General features: G+C 48.5%; 7 protein-coding genes across 7 annotated transcripts; 6 read left to right on the forward strand and 1 right to left on the reverse strand.

Moving 5' to 3' along the window:
• Positions 1 to 147: 147 nt before the first annotated feature.
• On the forward strand, positions 148 to 4,081 carry B0J16DRAFT_362339 (type I 3-dehydroquinase-domain-containing protein; the record flags this gene model as incomplete). The annotated part of the gene is made up of 3 exons (XM_046129798.1): positions 148 to 2,394; positions 2,425 to 2,629; positions 3,184 to 4,081. Exons 1-3 carry the CDS (start codon positions 231 to 233, stop codon positions 4,079 to 4,081), a joined length of 3,267 nt encoding a protein of 1,088 aa, XP_045982168.1. The 5' UTR covers positions 148 to 230.
• A 311-nt stretch (positions 4,082 to 4,392) lies between these two features.
• B0J16DRAFT_397829 (uncharacterized protein) lies at positions 4,393 to 7,570 on the forward strand (the record flags this gene model as incomplete). The annotated part of the gene is made up of 4 exons (XM_046132339.1): positions 4,393 to 5,226; positions 5,841 to 6,240; positions 6,298 to 7,153; positions 7,204 to 7,570. 4 exons carry the CDS (start codon positions 4,393 to 4,395, stop codon positions 7,568 to 7,570), a joined length of 2,457 nt encoding a protein of 818 aa, XP_045982169.1.
• A 259-nt stretch (positions 7,571 to 7,829) lies between these two features.
• B0J16DRAFT_371511 (fungal-specific transcription factor domain-containing protein) lies at positions 7,830 to 10,329 on the forward strand (the record flags this gene model as incomplete). Its single annotated transcript, XM_046130414.1, has 5 exons — positions 7,830 to 7,838; positions 7,962 to 8,143; positions 8,176 to 9,357; positions 9,412 to 10,198; positions 10,231 to 10,329. 5 exons carry the CDS (start codon positions 7,830 to 7,832, stop codon positions 10,327 to 10,329), a joined length of 2,259 nt encoding a protein of 752 aa, XP_045982170.1.
• Positions 10,330 to 10,622: 293 nt separating this feature from the next.
• B0J16DRAFT_355259 (uncharacterized protein) lies at positions 10,623 to 14,430 on the reverse strand (the record flags this gene model as incomplete). The annotated part of the gene is made up of 5 exons (XM_046129411.1): positions 10,623 to 10,971; positions 11,209 to 12,254; positions 12,304 to 13,285; positions 13,337 to 13,733; positions 13,782 to 14,430. 5 exons carry the CDS (start codon positions 14,428 to 14,430, stop codon positions 10,623 to 10,625), a joined length of 3,423 nt encoding a protein of 1,140 aa, XP_045982171.1.
• Positions 14,431 to 15,230: 800 nt separating this feature from the next.
• B0J16DRAFT_285877 (major facilitator superfamily domain-containing protein) lies at positions 15,231 to 16,835 on the forward strand (the record flags this gene model as incomplete). Its single annotated transcript, XM_046124063.1, has 2 exons — positions 15,231 to 15,389; positions 15,447 to 16,835. 2 exons carry the CDS (start codon positions 15,231 to 15,233, stop codon positions 16,833 to 16,835), a joined length of 1,548 nt encoding a protein of 515 aa, XP_045982172.1.
• Positions 16,836 to 17,670: 835 nt separating this feature from the next.
• On the forward strand, positions 17,671 to 19,025 carry B0J16DRAFT_340159 (NADP-dependent oxidoreductase domain-containing protein). Its single transcript, XM_046127632.1, has 2 exons — positions 17,671 to 18,236; positions 18,295 to 19,025. The coding sequence occupies exons 1-2, from the start codon at positions 17,902 to 17,904 to the stop codon at positions 18,932 to 18,934; spliced, it is 975 nt and encodes a 324-aa protein (XP_045982173.1). The 5' UTR covers positions 17,671 to 17,901; the 3' UTR covers positions 18,935 to 19,025.
• A 622-nt stretch (positions 19,026 to 19,647) lies between these two features.
• Positions 19,648 to 22,034, forward strand: B0J16DRAFT_362343 (lysophospholipase catalytic domain-containing protein; the record flags this gene model as incomplete). The annotated part of the gene is made up of 2 exons (XM_046129799.1): positions 19,648 to 21,827; positions 22,005 to 22,034. Exons 1-2 carry the CDS (start codon positions 19,896 to 19,898, stop codon positions 22,032 to 22,034), a joined length of 1,962 nt encoding a protein of 653 aa, XP_045982174.1. The 5' UTR covers positions 19,648 to 19,895.
• Between the last annotated feature and the right edge of the window lie 495 nt (positions 22,035 to 22,529).

Genomic DNA, 22,529 nt, shown 5'->3' on the forward strand with positions numbered 1-22,529 from the left:
GGAGTTACCTGTCATGTGCAGGGGCATTTCTGAAGCGGCAAAGACTTCAGCCGCTTCGCTTTTATTGGAGAAGAATGGGTCCAAGGATGTTTTCGTCGAGCTTTACTTAGTGAGGCATGGCTCCAAAATAACCACAGCACAGGATGGCTACAGTGCACTGAGCTCCATGCCCGAGGCTCTCACAACATCAGTTCTCCCTCACAAACGCCCTTCGTCAACACGTCTTCACGATGGCTTCAGATTTGGCGGTGAGCCGTCATACTACGACCGATTCATCATCATATATGTCACCTACAAAAGGTGCGACACCAAGAACCTTTTCAGAAGTCTCCAATACGCCTACTCCCACAGTATCGAGGTCTCGAATACCTAGTCCAGAGGCACCACAACGCACATTAAACTACGCTCCAAATGCCTCCATCGCACTTATCGGTATGCGTGGAAGTGGCTTGTCGACTTTGGCTGTTCTAGCGTCCAGTTCCTTGGGTTTTCGAGTTCTTGATGCCGACCAATATTTTTACAAAACGACTGGCCTTTCACGAGCAGCCTATAAGGCAGCTCACGGTATCTCGAAATATCGCCAAGAGGAGCTGCAATTGATGAGATCAATGCTCTTTGATAACCCAACTGGAGCAATTATCGTATGTGGGCCTGGTGCCGTTGAGGGCAAGGGAAAAGAATGGCTTGCAGAATATTCTAAGAATCATCTCATCATCTATATCTTGCGTGATGCAAAGGAGATTCAACAGCATCTTCGCGTGTTCGATGTCGAGACTATAAGAGATCTCATTCGTCGCGCAGCGCCAGCTTACCGGAGGTTGTCCAGCTTCGAGTATTACAACATCTCCGACACATTGATACGCAATCCCAGTTCAACACCTTCTCGTGGGGACATGTCTCCATCCGCACTCGCGCTCAAGAATGTCGAAGAAGATTTCGTTCACTTGATACACAGCATAGTCAAGAAAGACGATTCATTCGATAGATACAAGGCTCGGCATAGCCTCTCTTCATTACCTATCGTCTCGCGGAGATTTACTTATGTTCTGTCAATACCCTTATCAACGCTTGCTACTCACATATTCGAGTTCAAAGGAGTGGATATTGAAGCCGACGCCATTGAAGTTACAATACCAATATCGGCGCTCCGCAAGGATGGAAATGCACTCGACGAAACAACAGCAGATTGGATTAGTCGGCAAGTATCTGTCGTGAGGAGAAATATCGGTCTTCCAATACTGTATCAAGTCGAAAACGATAATACAGGCAGACCTTATATCGACGAGGACCAGTATTTTGCGCTTTTAGAACATGGCCTTAGAATGGGGCCTGAATATCTCTGCGTGAACCTGGAATGCAACACAGCCAAGATCGAGAGCCTCATTGCGTTGAAAGGTCAAACAAAGGTTATAGGACACTATTCTGTCTGCAATCCGGCAGAAGATGGATGGGACTGTTCGAAGCAATGGGCTATGGTCCAGCGGGCCCAAGACCTTGGCTGCGATATCCTTCGAATCTGCCAGAAAGCAACATCATTGGCGGATAACTTCGCCTCACAACACTTTGTCCATCGCGTCAAGGCCTCCCAAAACTTCACAATTCCCGTGATAGCTTACAATACTGGTCATCTGGGCCGTATGTCGTGTTGTTTCAACTCGATCCTCAGTCCGGTCACTCACCCGGTTATTCGCAAGTTGGCGCCCGATTGCTCTTCAAACTCTCTCTTAACAGTCAGGGAAGCCCAGACAGCGGCGTTCTCGTCCTTCTTACTTGATGGTCAATTCTTTGGGATCTACGGAAACAACACAACGCAGAGTCTGTCGCCAGCTATGCACGAAGCAGCTTTCAAATTGTTAGGCATGCCTCACCGATATAACATCTATGTGAACGAGTCAATTGATGAGCTTTTTGACCTCGTCCAGAACGACAAGTTTGGGGGCGCCAGTATAACAGCTCCTTTCAAGACGGCCGTTATCCCCAAGTTGGACTTCATGAGCGAGGAGGCTAAAGCTATCGGGGCTGTTAACACTTTATTGTGTCTGAAGTCGCCTACTATGGACTCTTTACTCGATAGGAACACAGCCGGTCCAACTGTGGCTCTTTTCGGCGACAACACAGATTGGATTGGCATCCATTCCTGTGTTCAGCGCAACCTTTCCCCCATCAATGCTGTCAGGCGACGGACAACAGGGCTCATAATGGGCGCTGGCGGCATGGCTCGTGCAGCTGCTTATGCTTTCATTCGCCTGGGAATCAAGACTATAGTCATTCACAACCGTACCCGATCAAGAGCAGAAGAGCTCACCAAGCAATTCACGGATCAAAGCAAGATTACTAATCATGGAGCTGAGGTTTCTTTGTCGGTTTCTCAAAGGAGCAGCCAGAGTCCCGATCGTATGGCAGATCCAGTGTTCAGAATACTAGATTCGAAACAGGATATATGGCCCGAAGATCTGAGTTTTCCCACGGTCGTTCTTTCCTGCATCCCTACCAAGGATGTCAACGGAGAGTCTTCTGTGGACACTAGTCTTCCGGACAACTGGCTATCAAGCCCGACGGGCGGTGTAGTGATTGAGGTAAGCATCAATAACGCGCCCTGTCCAATCTCTCAACCAGTAACTGACAAAAAGTCATAGCTTTCGTACACTCCACTGGAGACTCCATTGATACATCAGATAAAACAGTTGGCTGACAAGGGATGGATTGCGGTGGATGGTCTTGAGGTTCTCCCAGAGCAGGGGATGATGCAATTTGAATTATTTACAACTCGAAGAGCGCCTGCTAATACCATGAGGGAAGCAGTTTTTGAAGCATATAATAAAAGAGTGGGAAAGTAATACCATGAGTGTTAGAATAGTATTATGACACATTTCACGGCTGCTGATCGTCTTACATATTGGCCTTGACTTGAACGTTGTTGGATATCTACCGAGGATCCTCGTATGTCATAATTGTGCTTATCTCCAAATTATGAATTGGCCACAGTTCGAAGATCCACCTCGATTAGATCTTCAATACGGCCGGTAAAGGTATTTCCCACTCGCAATATTACCCTATAATTAACATCAAAATTCTTTTAATTAAACAGATGGCCAAGCATCACTATCGCAATCAATACTCATTCAACTAATCTCTCATCATGGTCGCCAATACCAACCCGCCACCCCAGCAGGACTCTGCCAGGCTCACGTTTCTCACCTCAAACCTACCATCTCAATCATCTAATGGTCCACAGAGACAATTTTTCATCTTTGGTCACAACATCTCACATTCCCTGTCCCCGACTTTGCACAATGCTGGTTTCAAAGCCGTCGATCTTCCACATCACTACCAGATACACGAGAGTGAGAACGTTGATCAGACAGTGGAGCAAATCATCAATCGCCCGGAGTTTGGTGGCGCGTCGGTCACGTTCCCTCACAAGTTACAAATCGGCAAGCTCTTGGACTCCGTATCGGAACAAGGAAAGAACATCGGGGCCATAAACACCGTAATTGTGCATGAATCGAACGGGAAAAGGACCCTTCATGGAGAGAACACAGATTGGATAGGCATCAAAAGGTGTATCTTGAAGTCTGGCACCCAAGACTTCGCATCATCCTCTGCTCTGGTACTTGGAGCTGGAGGCGCTGCTAGGGCGGCCTGCTACGCCATCCAGACTCTCGGGTACCAAGAACTCGTTATCGTCAACCGGACTTTGTCTAAGGCTGAAGAGTTGACCTCTAACTTTTCTGGTCTGAAGACCCGTGCTTTCTCGACGCTAGATGAGGCCAATGCGGCGGAATATACAAACATCCGCCTTATAGTGGCGTGTGTACCTGCTGATGACCTGGGAGAAGATAAGATCCCTACTGGATTGTTCTCGGCGTCAGGGGATGGCGTTTTAGTGGAGATGGCGTACAGGCCTCAAGTGACTGGAATGATGATGGTGGCTCGGCGACACCAGAACTGGAAGGTATACCGAGGAGTTGATGTCTTGGAAGAGCAGGCTTATGCGCAATTTGAGCTATGGACTGGAAAGGATGCCCCGATAGAAGCTATGCGTAATGCAATGCAGGTCAAGATTAACGCAAACATATAGGTTACTACTCAACATCATGGAATTTTGTTCTTCTTATCTAGGGGTTGAATCAATCTAGTCTATTATGGCAATTTTATCAAGAATGTTTACTAAACCCCAATCGACCGCGTTCAATGACTTGTTGGTCTAGTATGGCAGTCTTGAAAGCGTGCTATTTCTTCTACCCCGTGCAGTCGTTAGCCGGGGTAGAAACTTTACCCGCCTCAGCCCTGGCCATGGTATAGCGGGTCAACCCTGGTCGAGGAGAACTTAACTAGCCGCTCATGCACCAGCCATGTGCATATTGTAGATACCATACCAGTAACTTCAAGATGGACCAAGATCACCTCCAGCAGTCTCGACACACATACCTATTTGGCTACCCATTAAAGCATTCCTTAGCGCCACTACTTCATTCGACCATCTTTCAGAGCCTCAACGTACCATGGACTTACCAACTCATTGAATCCGTCGACAAGGATGACTTTATACCCAAACTCAAGGCGAGCGACTGTGTAGGCGCAGCTGTCACCATGCCGCACAAAGTTGCTTGGATCAACGAGTGCGATGAAGTAACAGAGGAAGGGCGCGCTATTGGGGCTATCAACACTGTCTACATTCGCAGCGACCCAGTGACGGGCGAGAGAAGATATATTGGCACAAACACAGACTGTGTTGGAGTACGCGAGGCTTTCTTGCAGAGTGTCCCTGGCATTGGAGAGAAGAGCAAGGGAAGGCCAGCTCTCGTCATTGGTGGTGGAGGTGCTTGCAGGAGCGCCATCTACGCGCTTTACAGCTCGCTGGGCGCCACAGAGATCTATCTGGTAAACCGCCTAAAAGAAGAGGCGGATGCGGTGGTCGAGTCTTTTTCCAACATACAGGGCGGTCCCAAGATGACCTATGTCTCTTCTCTTGAGCAGGCAAAGACGCTCGAAACACCTGTTCTCATAGTCGGAACGGTCCCAGACTTTGCGCCTAGCACTGAAGGCGAGATACTGGCACGGGACATTGGAATCGAGTTTCTTCAGAGAAAAGTAAAGGGAACTGTATTGGAGATGTGCTATCACCCCAACATAATCACGAGTTTCTATCGCCTGGCTGAAGAGAATGGCTGGAAGGTGATCCCTGGAACAGAGGCCATGATCTACCAAGGAATTGCACAGGAAGTACTTTGGATGCAGAAGCCGTTGAATGAGATGCCACTTGAAGCTGCCAAGGCGGCAGTAGGAAAGGCTCTAGGGTCTCAATAAACCAGTAATTCAATTATCCCTGAATAATACCAGTTCTACAGACATTTCATAATCACTCTGCACTGTCAAACGCTATTGTGCTCTCTACATATTATGCTAAACTCGAGGATAGCTTACTTGCTTGAAGCTATTAAATGAACTCATGTTATCGTGGGCGTGGAAAGCTTGAACCACCTCTAGAATGACTCAAAATTCTATACTACCATGTTGGAGCTAGCGCTATTGGTTGGTACATTGGCTTGGCTGGTTGATAGCGGCAGTTATCTTTTCCGCCAATGTGTCTTACCAAGGGTATGGTCATAACCGAGATTGGTGCAGAGGAAATGAGTCGCGTATGGGGTAGGAATCCGGGGTAGCAGATCTGGGGTATCATTCTTTCCCCGCAATGCAGTGATTGCAACCGAACCTGGGGATACATATTTACTGCGGACACCGCTCCCCATTCCCATCGACCTTCTCTTGCCACCACCTCCATCCATCCTTTTACCCATTCTATCTCTTTCGCAGGTGCATCAGTCACTATGGTCAAGAACATCTTTGCCAGGCCGCAGGATAACTCGGCGAATCCTGCGCCTCCAGAAGTCTACAACTGGAGGATCTACGCTCTCGCCGCTTCCGCAGCCATGGGATCTTCCATGTTTGGCTATGATTCAGCCTTTATTGGAGGTACCATGTCACTCCCTTCGTTCCAGGAGCGCTTCCACTTGGCTTCTGAGACTGGCACAGCTTTGGCGTCATTAAAGGCAAACATTGTCAGCACGTTCCAGGGTGGCTGTTTCTTTGGAGTGTTGTTGTGTTATTACATGACTGAGAAGCTCGGACGTCGCTGGGTGTTGATCTTGTGCGGTATCATCTTTAACCTTGGCGCTATCATACAGCTGGTCTCCAATGGTAACCTGTCCTACATATATGCTGGACGTGTACTTACTGGTATGTGCCCTTGATTAAGGTCCGCCATGGGAAATCGCTAACCATTATGCACTATAGGCCTTGCTGTCGGCGCCTCATCCATGATCATCCCCGTCTACATCTCCGAATCCGGTCCACCTGCTATCCGAGGACGTCTGATCGGTATATTCGAAATCTTCCTACAATTCTCCCAAATTGTCGGCTTCTGGGTTAACTATGGAGTGAATATTCATATCTCCCCGACAAATGACGCGCAATGGCACATCCCCTTCGGACTACAGCTTGCTCCTGGATCTCTACTTGTACTCTGCATGTTCTTCCAGCCCGAGTCCCCTCGCTGGCTGCTCAACGCTGGTCGAACCGACCAGGCTCGCAAGGTCCTCCAGCGTCTTCGACAACTGCCCGCCGATCATGAATACTTGAACTGGGAGATTGATACTGTTCTCAATCAGCTCGAGGAGGAGAAGGCATTGGGAGCTGATAGAGGCTTCCTTGCTAAATTGAAGGAAGTTGTTGGACCAACCAACCGATCCCGCCTCCTTCTGGGTATTGCTCTCATGTTCATCCAGAACATGTCAGGTATCAATGCTCTCAACTACTACTCTCCCTCAATCTTCAAGTCAATTGGCTTCACTGGAACCAGCGTGGGACTTCTTGCAACTGGTATCTTTGGAATCGTGAAGGCAAGCGCTACAGGTCTCTACATGATTTGGGGTGTCGATGCACTTGGTCGTCGCCAGTCACTCATGATCGGCTCAACTGGTGCAGCAATTGCACTATTCTACCTTGGAATCTACGCCAACCTATCGGGCTCTTTTGACGCAGGAGCGGTTGCTACAGAGAAAACCCCTGGAGCTTATGTCGCTATTGTCATGGTTTATATCTTTGCTATCTTCTACGCAATTTCTTGGAACGGAATTCCTTGGATTTTCTGGTACGTTCATATGACTGCTATTGACAATCTGTTTACTAACATACGTATAGCGCTGAGATTTTCCCCATGGCTATTCGTTCCATTTGCCTGGTCTTTACCACTTGCGCTCAGTGGCTTGGACAGTTCATCATTGTATACTCAACCCCCTACATGATGACAGACATCACATGGGGAACATTCATCCTTTTCGCATGCTCTGTTGTTTTCGGCCTTTTCTTCGCCTTCTTCCTCATCCCTGAGACAAAGGGTATCTCTCTTGAGGACATGGATCTGCTGTTCAGTCGCAAGGGTATGCCCCGTACATGGCGCCGGCAAACTAATGATATTATTGCCCAGCGACGGGCTGGTGAAGAGGGTTATAGCAAAGATGCTAAGGAAGCTAACAGTGTCGTCGCTGAACATCAGGAGAAGGCTTGATTGGAGTTATGATACGCGAGATGTGTGCTCAGTTTGGAGAAGAAATGTTGTATCCCCTACTGTGGTAATCAGATGCAGTTTAATGATAATTAGTGAATGAAGGTCCCTATCGACGTTAAGATAGCGCTATTTTTCAGTGACTTTGTTAGCCACACAGCCCATACCTAGCCAGGCATTGTAAGCGGAAACACAGTTCCATAACCCCACTATTTAACAATCACTGTAGCAGCGTAAAACAAGTGAAGCCGCTGAAAAAGAAATGTACGGAGTACGTACTACAATACCGGATTAAATTCCGAGCCGACCAACTCAAAACTCGGCTCCTTTTCCGTCATTCCGTAACGTTCCTCCTGCTTCCGGATCCCCTAAACTTCTCCATCTCTCTTCCCAGACCCATAAGTGGACAATATGGATGATAATCCGACTTATCAGGGACCGCTACAGCGCGACATTGCTCCAAGCGCTGAGACCCCAGAATCCGAATGAAGTGCGGCACGGGCGCGCCAATCGCCACTCGAAACACGAAAACGCAGCAGCATCTCAGAACCCGATAGTCTTCGCAAATCGAGGAAAGTCAGTAGAGCTTGTGACTTTTGCAAGGCAAGGAAGGCTAAATGCAGCGGCGAACAACCATGCGCCAAGTGCGCGACAAAGGGTCTCACCTGTTCCTATGAGACCAAGTACACAAGAGGCCGTCCGCCAACACCGCCGCCTTCGGCTACTCATGGCGCCAATACTTTACGCGTCTCGCAGCCATCGGATAACTCTTCTTACCTAAATACGACCGTACAAAGACTGCTCAATACAAGTGACGCTGCCAGTACAATTCCTCAGCGTTCAGCAGGCATTGGCGACAGCAAGGCACCATCCAGAGCCTCCCCAGAAGTCAGCGTCGCAGAGATTCAAGGTCAGGTGTTTGATCCTACTTCTGGTCTCACATTCCTTCACCGGGCTTTAAAGCGATTCTCAGACCAGAGGAAAAACGTCGCGCAGGATAATACTTCCAATTCAGTCGACCAAACATCAGTGGCTGGCGGAGATAAACCATTACCTTCCCATCCTGACGTCGATGGTTTTAAACTCCCCGACCCTGTGGACGCGCGCTTCTTGTTGACACTGTACTTTGATGTCTGTATCGCTACTTATCGTGTCTTGCACAAGTCTACGGTGGAAACGTGGCTAAGCATAATGGAACAAAACATGCAGTCCAGGGACCTTATCTGGAAGGGTCTAGGCCGTGCAAAAGCAGCAATTGTCCTTGTTGTTTTGGCAATTGGCTCCCTTCATCGAGCGAAGTCCGAGGGTTTCCTATCTGCGGAAGCAGAAGATCAAGCACTTGCTAAGAGCGACACATTCTTTACTATTTCCGCCAGACTAGTTGATGAAGAGACTAACTCCGGATTTCCCAGACTCGAGTCAGCCCAGGCGAAGCTGATTCAAGTGCTTTATCTCCTCACGACATCTAGGTTCAATCAGGGGTGGTATATGTTCGGCAACGTGCTACAGTTGGTCTCAGCGCTGGGGCTGCATCGTCGGATTGGACGACGCAGTAAGAGCTCGATGGATTATATTCGGTCTCAGTGTGGGATTCGGACGTTTTGGACCACATATATTCTCGACAACTATCTGGGCGTTATTTTCGGCCGTCCAAGGCACTATCACGATGACGACATTGATCAAGACTACCCCGATAGGGTTGACGATGATGACATGACGCCTGCAGGCCCTCACGAAGACTTCGAAGAGCAACAGGACTGCAGCATCGACGCACTGATCTTTCATGCAAAGTATGATGTTTCTTCAAAGCACATGCTAACCTTGAAATGCTGACTTAAAACTAGGATTGCAAGGATCATTGGTTCTATATCACGACAAGTCTACAGCCCTCAAGACAAATCTATACAGGACCGATGCGCTGCGGCAGATCGTCTTGCACGCAGTGTGCATGATTGGCATTCCGATCTACCGGTCCATCTCGGTTCTGTACGCCCTTCGATGCTGATCCCTAGCTACCGAAGACAGGCAACCGTCCTTAAACTAGCTCATTCACATGCCATAATGCACGCCAATAGGCTTTGTCTATTGAAGGGTTCATCCTCTGGATACGAACGTCAAATTAACGAGTGCATTGAAGCTGCCAAAATTGTTCTACAGGCGGTTGACCATCTCGCGCAAGAAGGTCCTATCTTCCACGCCTTCTGGTGGACTCACTATGTTACCTTTTGTGCTCTTATGGTCACTTACGTCTGGGAGGCCCAGCAGCGACGGACTTTTGGATCAGAATGGGAAGAAAAGGCTGCTTCACGCCGATTGATACGCCTGGCCGAGCGATGCCAGATGCATTTAGCGAATGCGACCGCTTCTAACTCACCAAGTCGGCGATATGCTGTCATTCTCGAGGAGTTAAGAACAACGGCATCTATGGCAACAGAAACAAATACTACACAGGCAAATCCAGGGCAGATGAATATGTCCACAATAGACGAGTTCTCCACATTGATCGATTCTTCGAACGGAACAACAGTCAATATGGGTCGGGAGTTTGGAGGGTTCGAGAACTTGCCGCCTGTCGAGGCGCATCCTCTTGATGAATGGGATACCATGGATTGGCTAGCTCTCGATTCGTCTGTAAGTGGTCCGAGTCTATCTCTATTGCAAAGCTAACCTTTCAGGCGTTCTGGCCATACTTTGACGGTGATACTGACGAGGCTTCCAACATGCACGGCGGTCACCAATCAGGGATTGGAAATATGATATAATATGATTTCTCAACCTAGCGATAAAACAAAAAGTGCTTCGGTCTCCTCTTCCTTTGATCTGTCCACTGAGAATCTGTTTTTATTTATACAACCTCACGGTTCTGTCTAATGAGTGTATACCAGACAATGCTACAAAGTCATTATTCACCTTGGGCAGGGTTGACGATTCTAAATCTAAGGGTTGATGCATAAAGTAGCTTAAGCGATTTTATTGTGAAGTAAAGCAGTAAATGAATTGATATCTAAATTGCGCCGTAACAAAACTATAGTAAATCTGCCTTCTAAGTTGTAGCCTATGAGCTAATATTCTTGCGTAGGAACCAGAGAGCTTCCTCTACCACTTCCTCCTTTGACAGTTCTGAATCAATCGGGAATACATCTGCTTCCTCTTGGGTTGCAACCTCATGAAGCCCAACCTGTCCATCAACCATATCCGAAGTCATATAATGGCCCTCGCGTGCTTCCAGGCGGCTAGTCAGAACCACAGCACTAGCTTGTAGGTCCAGAAAAAGTGCCTTAATGTTGTGTTGTTGCAGTAGGTCACGCATCGCAGCCCGATAGGTGGCCTTCAAAGCAGAGCAGCTAATGACAACGGAGTCGTGTTCGAGATCATACAGAGTTTCCTTGGCTCTAATACAGATCCTGTTAAGCCATAGTGATCGATCTTCATCAATCAACGCGGTTCCAGAGCTCATTTTCTCGATTGCCGATCGAGTGTGAAGCGAGTCTCCTTCAACAAAGGGGATTTTAAGAGCGGAAGACACAGCATTTGCGACAGTGGACTTTCCCGAGCCACAAGGTCCAGCGACGACGATAGCGGTCTTGAGAGTAGGCTTGTTGTTGAGCTTCCAAGATGAGTTTGAGAAGTATTCAACAAACTTGTTGACGAAGTCCTGGTTCAGGACCGGAGCATTTGCTAAAGCGGGTGAAAGCGCACATGCTTTGGCGGTGGCAAATGGCTTAGACGGCGAGAACTCATCCTTATCATACTTGGATGCGAAGAAGTCGACTAGCTTGATGGGTGGGTTGGCAGCAGGGTCAGGGTTGGAGGCCCGCAGCCTCTGTACCCACTCCTTGGGTTCGAGCTCATCGAAGGTCAGGCCCGCCTGTCGGAGAGCAGGAAGAAGATCTCGAGTCCAGTCAAAAGACCGGGGGTTCGTGACGTTCGTAAAAACACTACCACAATCTGAAAGAGATATGTCGACGACAGCCTCAGCGACAGTATCTACAGGCAACCAAGATGGTGTTTCTGTAAGCTTAGGTAGAGCACCAATTGTCACTGCCGTCTGCATCATCATAGGTACACCCTCCTGAGCATTCCAAATGCCATGGGTTGTGTCAGCCACGATCTGGCCAATGCGAAGAACACGAGCGTTGACTCCAGCCTCAGCTGCCCTGGCGCAAAGATTCTCAGCAACAGACTTGGACTGAGCATATCCCATTCCTTGAGCCCAGGCGAATGACGGTGCTGCCTCTGGTACAGGGATCACCTCGGACTGAGAACACGTGCTCACCGACGAGCAGAAGTTCATGGAAGCAGAAGGTCCTGCAGCCTGGCAGAGATCGATGAGATGCTTGACACCGGCGATGTTACCTTTTTCGAAGCTTGAAAGCTGCATATTAAAGTTTACCGACCAGGCACAGTGGATTACCGTATGTAGATCAGTGGTAATCGAGGTGTAGACATCGTCTTGAAGTCCAAGGTGAGCGTCGGAGAGATCAGAGGGCAGGGCGATGATCTTGCGTCGAGCGTTGAGAGACAGGTTGTGGTAGACCTTGCGATCGAGCATGGACTGCTTGACACGCAATAGTGCCTGTGGCTCGTCGGAAGCTCGAACAAGGCAGTAGACCTTGGAGATAGCAGGGTTCGAAATGAGCTTCGCAGCAACATGGGCACCAAGCGAGCCTGTAGCTCCAGTGATAACCTAGGAGATGTCAGTAGGGATCCGAAAAGGAGGTTTTATCGCCACTCACTACTGATGAGGCTTCTGCCTTCTTGAAAGTTGCATACTTGTCCAGGAGCTCCTGCATCTCCTCGTGGACAGATGTCTGCTTAACCAAGGTTTGGCCAACGCGAAGCCTCAACAAGAAATGGCTGAGCTGCTCAATGGATGGATGCTCAAAGACGACATTCTGGCCAAGCTTGTTGTTACCCAGCTGAACAGTCTTGAGAATCTCACTTCTCATCTGGATCGCTTGAAGAGAGTCCAGACCCAAGGTGAAGAAGTCGACGTCATCTGCCGGGATATCCCCAAGGGACAGAGTCTCCACGAGAAGGCCTCGAATGAAGCTTTTCAGCTCATTAATATCCATATCCTTGAGATCACCTGATGAAACATCTGCAGAGTCATAGGCCTCGTCGATGATGTGCTTAAAGTTCTTGTAGCAGGCCTGGCGGATAACACTGCCCTTGTCGGTCCGGGGATACTCGCAGTTCCATGGCAGTAGCTTAACCATGGACTTGGAGATCTTAGCGAAGGAGTCCGCGGATTCGTTGCATTGCTTGACGATAGGCCATACAGCTTCAAGGATTTCTTCAGAAGCCTTATCAGCCCAGACCTCCGAAGGAACGACCAAGACTCCGAGATAAGGTCGGCCGGCTCCGAATACAACAGCTTCCTTGACATTCTTGTTGGAGCGAATAGAACCTTCCATAGCAACTGGGTTGAACTTTTCACCATTCACCAGGACGATAGTGTCGTCAAGTCGAGCAATGTACTTCCAGGCTCGGGGGATTGAAGGATGAGGCTCGAAAAGATCCTTGGTGGCGTAGGAGCCATCTGTCTGGTTCGACTGTACCTTGGCTGGCCATCCGTCCATGACACAGCACTCGTACAAGTTGGTTCCTCGCGGTACCCACTTGAGGAAAGGCGAGATCTTGTCGCTTTCTCGAACATAGTTCCAAGCCTTGTCTCCATCAGGTCGAAAGGAAGTCATGAGCTGTCCAACTTCGGTGCTGTGTAGTGTTAATCGGGGACGATGCTGTAGAAGAAGACACGCAACTTACGCTCCATAGTGTCCTACCAGATTCACTCCGTTGTCGACCAATAGGTTTCCAAGGTCATCCGGACAGGCTGAGCCTCCATACATGACAACCTTGAGATCCCTCAACAGAGCAATGCCTTCCTCGGTCTCACACAGAAGCTTGAGCGCGTATGGTACGCCATAGAAGATCTCGAAGGAGTGTTCCCGCATAATATTGAGAAGGTAGTCTTGTGTTAGAGGTAGATCTGCGTTGTATAAATGGATGGCCTTGCGGGAATGGATAGCCCGAAACATGTTGCAGATGCCGTGGTTGTGGAATAGAGGTAACGTGATGAAGGACTTCATGTTCATGTGGATGGCGTAATTTGGCAAGCAAGACTTTTGAGTCTGATAGATTGGCTTGGGTAGACCAGTTGAACCTGGAAAGTGATTAGCGAATGCAGGGAACCAAGCAGCAGTGTACATACCGCTAGAGTGGATGATCCACGCGACGTTCTCGGTCTCGACCTTAGGGTCAAGGTGTCCATCTAATTGGGTATCTCCATGGGCCTCGATGCAGTATTCGAAGACATCTCGTCCAGCAATAGGGAGGCATCTCAATGTAGAGATGGAGTTACTGACGTGGTCTGCAAGCTCTGTGAATCGCCCATCAGCAATAATAGCCGTGGCTCCAGTTGCATTGACCAACGACTCCACGGCTATTTGGGGAATTCGTGTTGATAGCAACAAGGCAGTGTGGCCCAGCTTGTTCAGTGCTAGCATTGTGATCAAGTACTCGAGATTCGAAGGGCCCAGCATGGCAATGACTGCTGGCTTCTCATCAGATGTTTCGCGAATAGGCAGGTTGGGTTGGTAGTGCTTTGCCACGCGCCATGCGAATATGTCGAGTTGTTGGAGAGTGTAGTCGACATAGTTGATTCCTGAGGAGGGATATGATACGACGTGGTCATGAGGGTATGTAGACGCGCGATGTCTGATAAGACTATCAATTGTGTGGAGTTGAGAGTCATCGCCGGGCTTCAATTGGGTCCTCAAGGGGATTTGCTGCAAGCTGACGACTCCCCCTTCCTTGGAGACGTCCTCAAGGGCACTTGGGACATAGATAGTGGCAGGCATGATTGCGTTTGAAGGTTTAAAGAACGATGGTGATGGGCGAGTCAGGAATTGAGGAGGAAGTTTATCTATTAAATCTTACCATGGAAATAGAGATGATGCCGGATGTTATGGTTAGTTTACAACAGTCTTCTCCTCGCCTCCACAATACAATTCGTAGTGTTTGAGAGCCCTGGAATAGAAACCCGTTAGTCTCAGTACTGGAGCGGATATATCTCCGTTAACCTCGGGGCCGGACACACCCGGCCGCCGAAACGCATCTTTCTATTGGCGCAACACCGAGCGTGTCCAGGCCTTTCAAAGGCCCGGCAAACTTTTCTCCTCTCTATTTGGTCGCGCAGCATTCTTCCAAGGTTCGGTAAAGCTCTTTGGCGACGGATTCGGGAACTGAACTGAGCGGATTTTAGTCCGAATGTCTTCCGTTTGTCTAGTCCCCAACTTTCCCCGGATCTTTCTTCGACTACGGAGATGAGATTGCGGGGTATGGGGTAAGAGTGAACCATTCAGTTAAGCTTTTTTCTCCGTTGGGGACCGAGAAGCCGAGACTCTCCTCTCTACCTTACCAATCGCACAAACGCGCACTTGGCCTTGGATCCTTCATTGATCTCCAACTTATGGCTCACTTGACGATATAAGTCAGGATCATGCCCCGACAATCTCAATCTTCTTCATCCTCAGCATCCTTCTGAGTCTATTCGGTTGTCAATTGAGCCTCGAACAATTATCATCATCCCTCCTCGTTGACAGATCGAAACAAATCGATAATGTCTAATAGCTCTCGTCTTGAGAAACCTGACGTTGTCATGGTTGACGACATGGCCGCAGACAACGCGAATTCAGACCACGAGAAGGCTCCCCAAGCTCGCACAATCGACAACATTCGCGTCTTGGGTCTCACGGATGATGATGCCGACTTCTACAACAATGTCACTCCTGAGGCACGCAAGACAATTATCAGAAAGGTAAGAGATAACCTACACAATATTCCTGAGTGCCATCTCTGACTTGTGTTCTCATAGGTCGATCGTCGTTTAGTCCCCATGCTCGCAATCCTGTACCTCATCTCTCATCTCGACCGAGCAAACATTGGAAACGCCAAGATCGAAGGTCTTGTTGAAGATCTGAATCTTGTTGGTAACCAGTACAACATCGTCCTCAGTCTATTCTTCATCCCTTACATCTTGCTTGAGATTCCTAGCAACATGCTTTTGAAGAAATTTACACGCCCATCCGTCTACCTTGGCAGTCTCGTCTTTATCTGGGGTATCATCATGACCCTTCACGGTGTTGTCAAGGGCTTCGGTGGCCTTCTAGCTGTCCGAATGCTTCTCGGTGTCTTTGAGGCTGGTTTCTACCCTGGTGCTGTTTATCTTTGCACTTTCTGGTACATGCCCAAGGATCTTGCCACGCGCATTGCCTACTTCTACTGTACAAGTGCGCTCTCCGGTGCTTTTTCCGGTCTTCTTGCTGCTGGTATTGCGCAAATGGATGGAGTAGGCGGTTATGAAGGCTGGCGATGGATCTTCATCCTTGAGGGTATCGCGACTGTCATCATGGGCGTTTTGTGTTTCTTCTTCCTCATCGACTCGCCCGCTCTATCTGGTCGATGGTTGACACCTGACGAGATCCGCTTCCTTGAGTTGCAAAGCTTCATCAAGCAGGGTGGCCGATTTGCTCAAGAGACGGACGAGAAGAAATTCGATTGGTATGACATGAAGATGATCCTCTGCAATTGGAGACTTTACCTTCAGGCATACATTCTTCTCTGCATTTCCGCTTGTTCTTACGGAACCAAGTTTACACTCCCTTCAATCGTCAAGGCTATGGGATTCACAAACACCAACGCTCAATTGATGACAGTCCCTGCTTATGTCGCCGGTGGTATTTCCTCCGTCTGTTTCGCTAAGCTTTCTGATCACTTCCACTGGAGAATGCCTTTCGTCGCTATTCCACTCAGTCTGATCGCTGTTGGATACTCTATTGTCATGGGCTTCCGTGGCGACATGACTGGCAGCCATACTGGCCCTGGATACTTCGCTCTCGTTCTCACCTGCATCGGCATCTACCCTGTCCAACCAGCTGGCAGCAGTTGGGCGGCCAATAACCTTGCCCCTTCCAGCCGACGAGCGATCGGTGTTGCCTTCAACATTTGCGTGGGTAACATTGGAGGTATCATCGGCTCATATATGTACCTTGACAAAGAAGCTCCTCGCTACCAAACAGGCTTTGGTCTCTCCCTTGCTTTTGGTGCTAGTGGGATGTTGGTGGCTCTTCTTCTTGAGACCAGTTACAAGTGGGGCAACAAGCGAAAGGCTAAGCTGTCTGAGGATGACATCCATGCTCAGTACTCAGAGCATGAACTTATGAAGCTCGGAGACAAGAGTCCCCTGTTCAAGTACACCCTGTAAAAAGATGATCTAGATGTTAGAATAGCTTGCAGTACGTAGGCACCAATTGATAGTATTACGCTCTTTAACTTACTGAAACTGTATCACCATCTTTATCGCCTCTATTGCTGAGTGAACTTACGTTTCGTTGTCGGTACTGTGCGGAGTAACATTGGGCATTTTCAAGGCCAATAGAAAGACTGGCTAAATATTCTCTAATTAGTGGGTGGGTACAGCGGGTCTGAGCGCAAGACGCTATGACCGTTGCGAAAATCTTAGCTTTCGAGGTTTAGCCCACATCTCTTCTGCTCTCTGCAGGGTAGGATATATCAACATTAGTGGAAGCTAATGCGATCCGGTGCCCAGTGCAGCATAAGATAAAAAGGTTTACTGAGAATTAATATCAAATGTTAAAGTAAGTAATGTATGGTTTATTGGGTTGCACACTTTAAAGATCACTGGGTATTGACATTGGAGAACTATTTCTTGTTTTTAAAACACTTTCCCCATTGAAAGAACCTTGACACAACTCACAACCACAATCCCGTCACTTGACCCTCTCGTCAATCCGCCACCTTGTACGAGTTAATATCCTTTCGCCGTTTCTTCTCTAGGATATCTCTAAATAAGTTGCAAGACTGCCTGAGCTGCCACTTTCACTGTTGCAGCGACACAGACAAAAGTTTGTCGAGTACCCCTGTAATTGGTTAGAATTGTTGGAGAAATTGCAAGAGCCGGCGGATGATCACGTGAGGTAGTAACAGAGATGGAGAAATAAAATATTTCCCCACAGGCAGTTCATTCCGTCGCGGTTCCTGCCTCTTTGACCCGATTCCGCTTTCCCGTTTTTCCGGCAGGCCAACAGGCGGACAAGGAAGATGCCAATGACGGATTCATATCCGACAGCGCCATTAATCCGCTTCTACAACAAGACCCACGTCAAAATGGTCAGCGAGATACGGAATTCAACCAAGAATCAGGACTTTTATATATTGATTACATCGCAAAAATATGTTAGACACATTAAACTTGTCGCTTCAATAAGTCAAGCATACTCTCACCCAACACACCACATCCACCTTTCATTATGCCTCTGCCGACACATTTCACACTCAACACCGGGGCCAAGATCCCTGCCGTTGGTTTTGGTACATGGCAAGCTCCTCCTGGGCAGGTCGAGAAAGCTGTCGAGATCGCCCTCAATAGTGGTTACAGACATATTGACTGCGCTTCCATCTACCGCAATGAAGTTGAGGTTGGTGATGGCATTCGCAAGAGTGGCGTTCCTAGATCAGAGATCTTCATTACTGGCAAGCTCTGGAACACTAAGCATGCTCCCCAGGATGTGGAGAAGGGTCTTGATAAGACATTGAAGGACCTCGGAACTGACTACCTCGATCTTTTCCTTATGCACTGGCCTTGGTGAGTTCCTTATATGATATATATATTTATAATGAGTAATAATGCTAACTCTTTGCAGTGCTTTCAAGTCTGGTGATGACTGGTTTCCTATCGACTCAAATGGTGTCTTTGAGCTGGCCGATATTGACCCTGCCGAGACATACGGGGCTATGGAGAGACTCCTAGAATCAGGCAAAGTCCGTGCCATCGGGGTGTCAAACTTCACCAAAGACCGTCTCGAAGATCTCATGTCCAAAACCAAGGTCGTTCCCGCTGTGAACCAGATCGAGGCTCACCCTTACCTCCAACAACCTGACCTCTTTAAATACTGCAAATCCAAGGGCATCCAAGTCGCCGCTTACTCCCCTCTCGGCAACAACCAAACCGGCGAAGCTCGCACAGTGGATGACCCTCTCGTCGCCGAGCTCGGCAAGAAGCTTGGATTGGACATCGGTCAAGTCCTGTACTCGTGGGGTGTTCAGCGAGGCTCTGTTGTGCTACCCAAGAGTGTAACGCCCAGCCGCATCAAGTCTAATCGGGAAGTGTCAGAGTTACCGCATGTTGCTTTCGAGCAGCTGAACGGCTTGGAGAGGAACAAGCGCTACAACTGGCAGACAAGATGGGGTTATGACATTTTCCAGGAACTCGGAGAGGACGAGGTTAAGAGGGTCGCCATGGAGACAGGTCCTGAGAATTTGCAGAAGTTTGGCAAGAAGTAAATAAAACGAGTAGGTGCATATAGAGAATTGATTTCTTAGGTGTATTGTCAATAACAAATTAAATAATTCATGAGTTGACGAGCCACTAGGCGACCGACCATAAAACCGGTAACTCCACTCATCTGAGTCTTCAACCATGCCATTTCTTGGCAATCACTGCTGTCCCCGTTAATACGCACTAGCCAATAAAGGACAATAACAGCCATTACGGCAATCTCCTCCCTGGGCACGGGTCGGTGCCCGAAGACCCTGCAATCACTCGTTTAGCTGCAATCACTCGTTCAGCTGCAATTACTCGTTTAGCTGCGATCACTCGTTCAGCTGCAAACTCTAACGTCAGGTTTCACCGCATGGTACCTCCCGTTCTGCGCTTACTATTTACAGAACTGCTACGTTACAAAAAGCCGTTTTCCCTGCCTTAATTGTGGCTTTTCCGCCTGATTAGTGCAAGCAAGCGTCGAATTCGGCTCTCGGATTGTGTTCCACGTATTCCTGTTTATTTTTCATTCGTTCCAGCGTATCCGTGTATCCATGACATCAAAATTAATCGACGTCATTGACGAAAGCTGATGGGGCTTAGTCTGCCGATCGTTCCGAGGTGAGACTACAAGGTGCCAAAAACACTGTTGGTAAAAAAGACGAGTTAGCACAGATTTATTTTAGTAGCCTGCAGCTGGATCAGATCTATCCTGAGCTAGCAAGCATAGACGCGTCACGTCGGCCACTCACGTTGAGTGTTTAAGGGGAGTATAACATGTGTTGAGGCCGCCTGCATAAATAATAATCGGGGAATGTGCCGCTGACTTATCTTGTCGCCCGCTTCTTCGTATCCCACCACGCCTTTCGAACTTGAGGGAGGCTGTGTAGCCTTTTGCACTTACTTAACGAGCAGTCGTGCTCCTCCAGCTTTGACTGTTGATTGTGACAGAGAATATTCAGACCTCAATTGTTAACAGTCAATATGCTTGGCCCCCTCGCTTTCACGCTCTGGCTCAGTAGCACGGCCATTGCTGTCTCGGATAGTACGGGCTTGGCCCCAGCACCAGATATCGACAAATCCCTCAGTATCCGGGCTCTACCGGACTCACCCAGTGGCGACTATGCTCCAAAGGTGGTTGACTGTCCCTCAACGCGACCCAAAGTTCGACTTGCCGATGGTCTTTCGGATGAGGAAGAATCCTGGGTTCGCCGTCGAAGAAACAACACGATAGACCCGCTGAAGGACTTGCTATCACGGGTAAACATCTCAGGTTTTGACGCTGAGAAATGGATCGATAAAAATAAGAACAATGCCACAGCGTTACCGAACATTGCGATTGCGGCTTCCGGTGGTGGTTATCGTGCTCTTATGAATGGTGCAGGTTTCATCTCGGCGGCTGACTCCCGCAACAACAAATCTGGTCCCATCAGCGGTCTCCTTCAATCTTCCACTTACCTAGCTGGCCTGTCAGGAGGTGGTTGGCTCGTAGGATCCATTTTTGCAAACAACTTTACAACAGTCCCCGAGCTACAAAAAGGTGACAAGGGCTCAGATATTTGGGCTTTCGATCGTTCAATTTTCAAGGGTCCAAAAAAGTCCGGCTTCAGCGTCTTGAACACGGCGAAATACTGGGACGATATCAAAGATGCTGTTGATGAAAAGGATAAAGGGTGGAACACTACTCTCACCGACTGGTGGGGTCGTGCCTTGTCATATCAGCTTATCGATGCCTCCGAAGGCGGTCCTGCATACACCTTCTCATCTATTGCCGATACGTCCAACTTCAAGAACGCAGACACCCCGTTCCCCATTCTCGTCGCAGATGGTCGTGCCCCTGGTCAACGCATCGTTTCACTCAACGCAACGGTATACGAGTTCAATCCTTTCGAGTTCGGCACATGGGATCCTACAAGTTATGGGTTTGCTCCTATAGAATACCTTGCCTCGAACTTCACCAATGGAACTATCAACAAGAACGGGGATTGCGTGCGTGGTTTCGATCAGTTTGGCTTCGTTATGGGCACTTCCTCTTCACTGTTCAACCAGTTCCTACTCAACAACATTACCAAGATCGGTGAAGAAAACGACATTCCTTCCCTTGTTGTAAAAGCTATTAAGGGTGTCCTGCTCGCCCTGGATAATAGCGATGAAGACATTGCTGACTACACTCCCAACCCGTTCTATCAATGGGATCCAACCGGCAAGAGCTACAACGCCGATGTCACTCAATTGACTTTAGTCGACGGTGGAGAAGATCTGCAGAATATTCCCCTCCACCCCTTGATTCAACCTTTCCGTGAGGTCGACGTCATCTTTGCCATCGACTCCTCAGCAGATACTGAGAACAACTGGCCCAACGGTACTGCTCTACGTGCTACATATGACCGTGTTGGTTCCAGTATTGGCAACGGAACCAAGTTCCCTTCGATTCCTTCAGCCGAGACTTTCATCAACGAGAAGCTGAACCAGCGCCCGACACTCTTCGGTTGTGACGCAAATAACTTCACGCTTTCAGACGGTGAACTGCCTCCTCCACTTGTCTTCTACATTCCCAATGCACCGTACACGTTTTTGAGTAACGTTTCGACTTTCGACCTCTCCTACAGCATCCCTGAGCGTGACAGTATCATTCTCAATGCCTTGAACGGAGCTACCCAGGGAAACGGTACGCTTGATGAGCAGTGGCCTACTTGCGTGGCCTGTGCCATTATGAGCAGAAGTTGGTGGAAGGCCAATGAGACCGTGCCCAAGGAGTGCAGCACTTGTTTTGACAAGTATTGCTGGAATGGCAAGTCTAACAATACTGAGGTAAAGAACTACCAACCTACATTTATTATCGCCAATGAGACTGCGCAGGCGGAGGACAATGCAGCGATTAACAGCTTTAAACCGAGCTGGTATATGGCTGCGGCTGTTGGGACGGCGATGTTTCTTGCTATTCTGTAAATAATAAAGTGTTCTTGAAATTTATCATCCTTATTTCTAAAGACCTAGACTAGTAGCCATGCGCTTCCTGGAGAGGTGCTAGAGTGGAGATCAAATCATCCACGTGCAGGACGCATGTTGAAAATTATTGCGATTTACCCGCAGGAAGGGAGTCCAATGCTCAGACAGACATGACTCTTCTTATTGGGCAAGAAAGAATGTTCTAATGAGTTCTCGTCAAGGTCGGGCCCATCGGGGAAAGAGTGGATGCGAAACCAGATTAAAACGTTCTAACTCTGCAGATCAACGCTAGCTAAACTCAGGGGTTTATCCACTGCCGGATCTTTACAGACCAATGCCGGCTTTGAGTACGAACAGCCTTGAGGGTCAAGTGGCACAAGCGTAGCTAGAGGTAGGCTATTGGTACCATCTCGAATGGAGATGAGAGGAGAACAATTAAGGTACACAAGGGGTTAAGTGACTTGCATCAGTGGGTGATCTTCCGTTAGTAAAAGATTTAATTGATAAGTTAAAGGGCCTTTAGAGCTGGATAAGTGGCTAAAACAGGGCCTATGAAACACTTTCCCAAAGGAAACAAGTGTCTTTCACTAGTATACTACCGGTAGTTATTAGTTCGCTTAGCAATGCTTATCGATCCCACTCAACTCAAAGGCCATAAGCAATTAAAGA

This window comes from Fusarium flagelliforme, assembly GCF_020744385.1.
Source record: "Fusarium flagelliforme strain FIESC 12 MPI-CAGE-AA-0113 chromosome Unknown B0J16scaffold_4, whole genome shotgun sequence".
In the NCBI taxonomy this organism is placed as follows: domain Eukaryota; kingdom Fungi; phylum Ascomycota; class Sordariomycetes; order Hypocreales; family Nectriaceae; genus Fusarium; species Fusarium flagelliforme.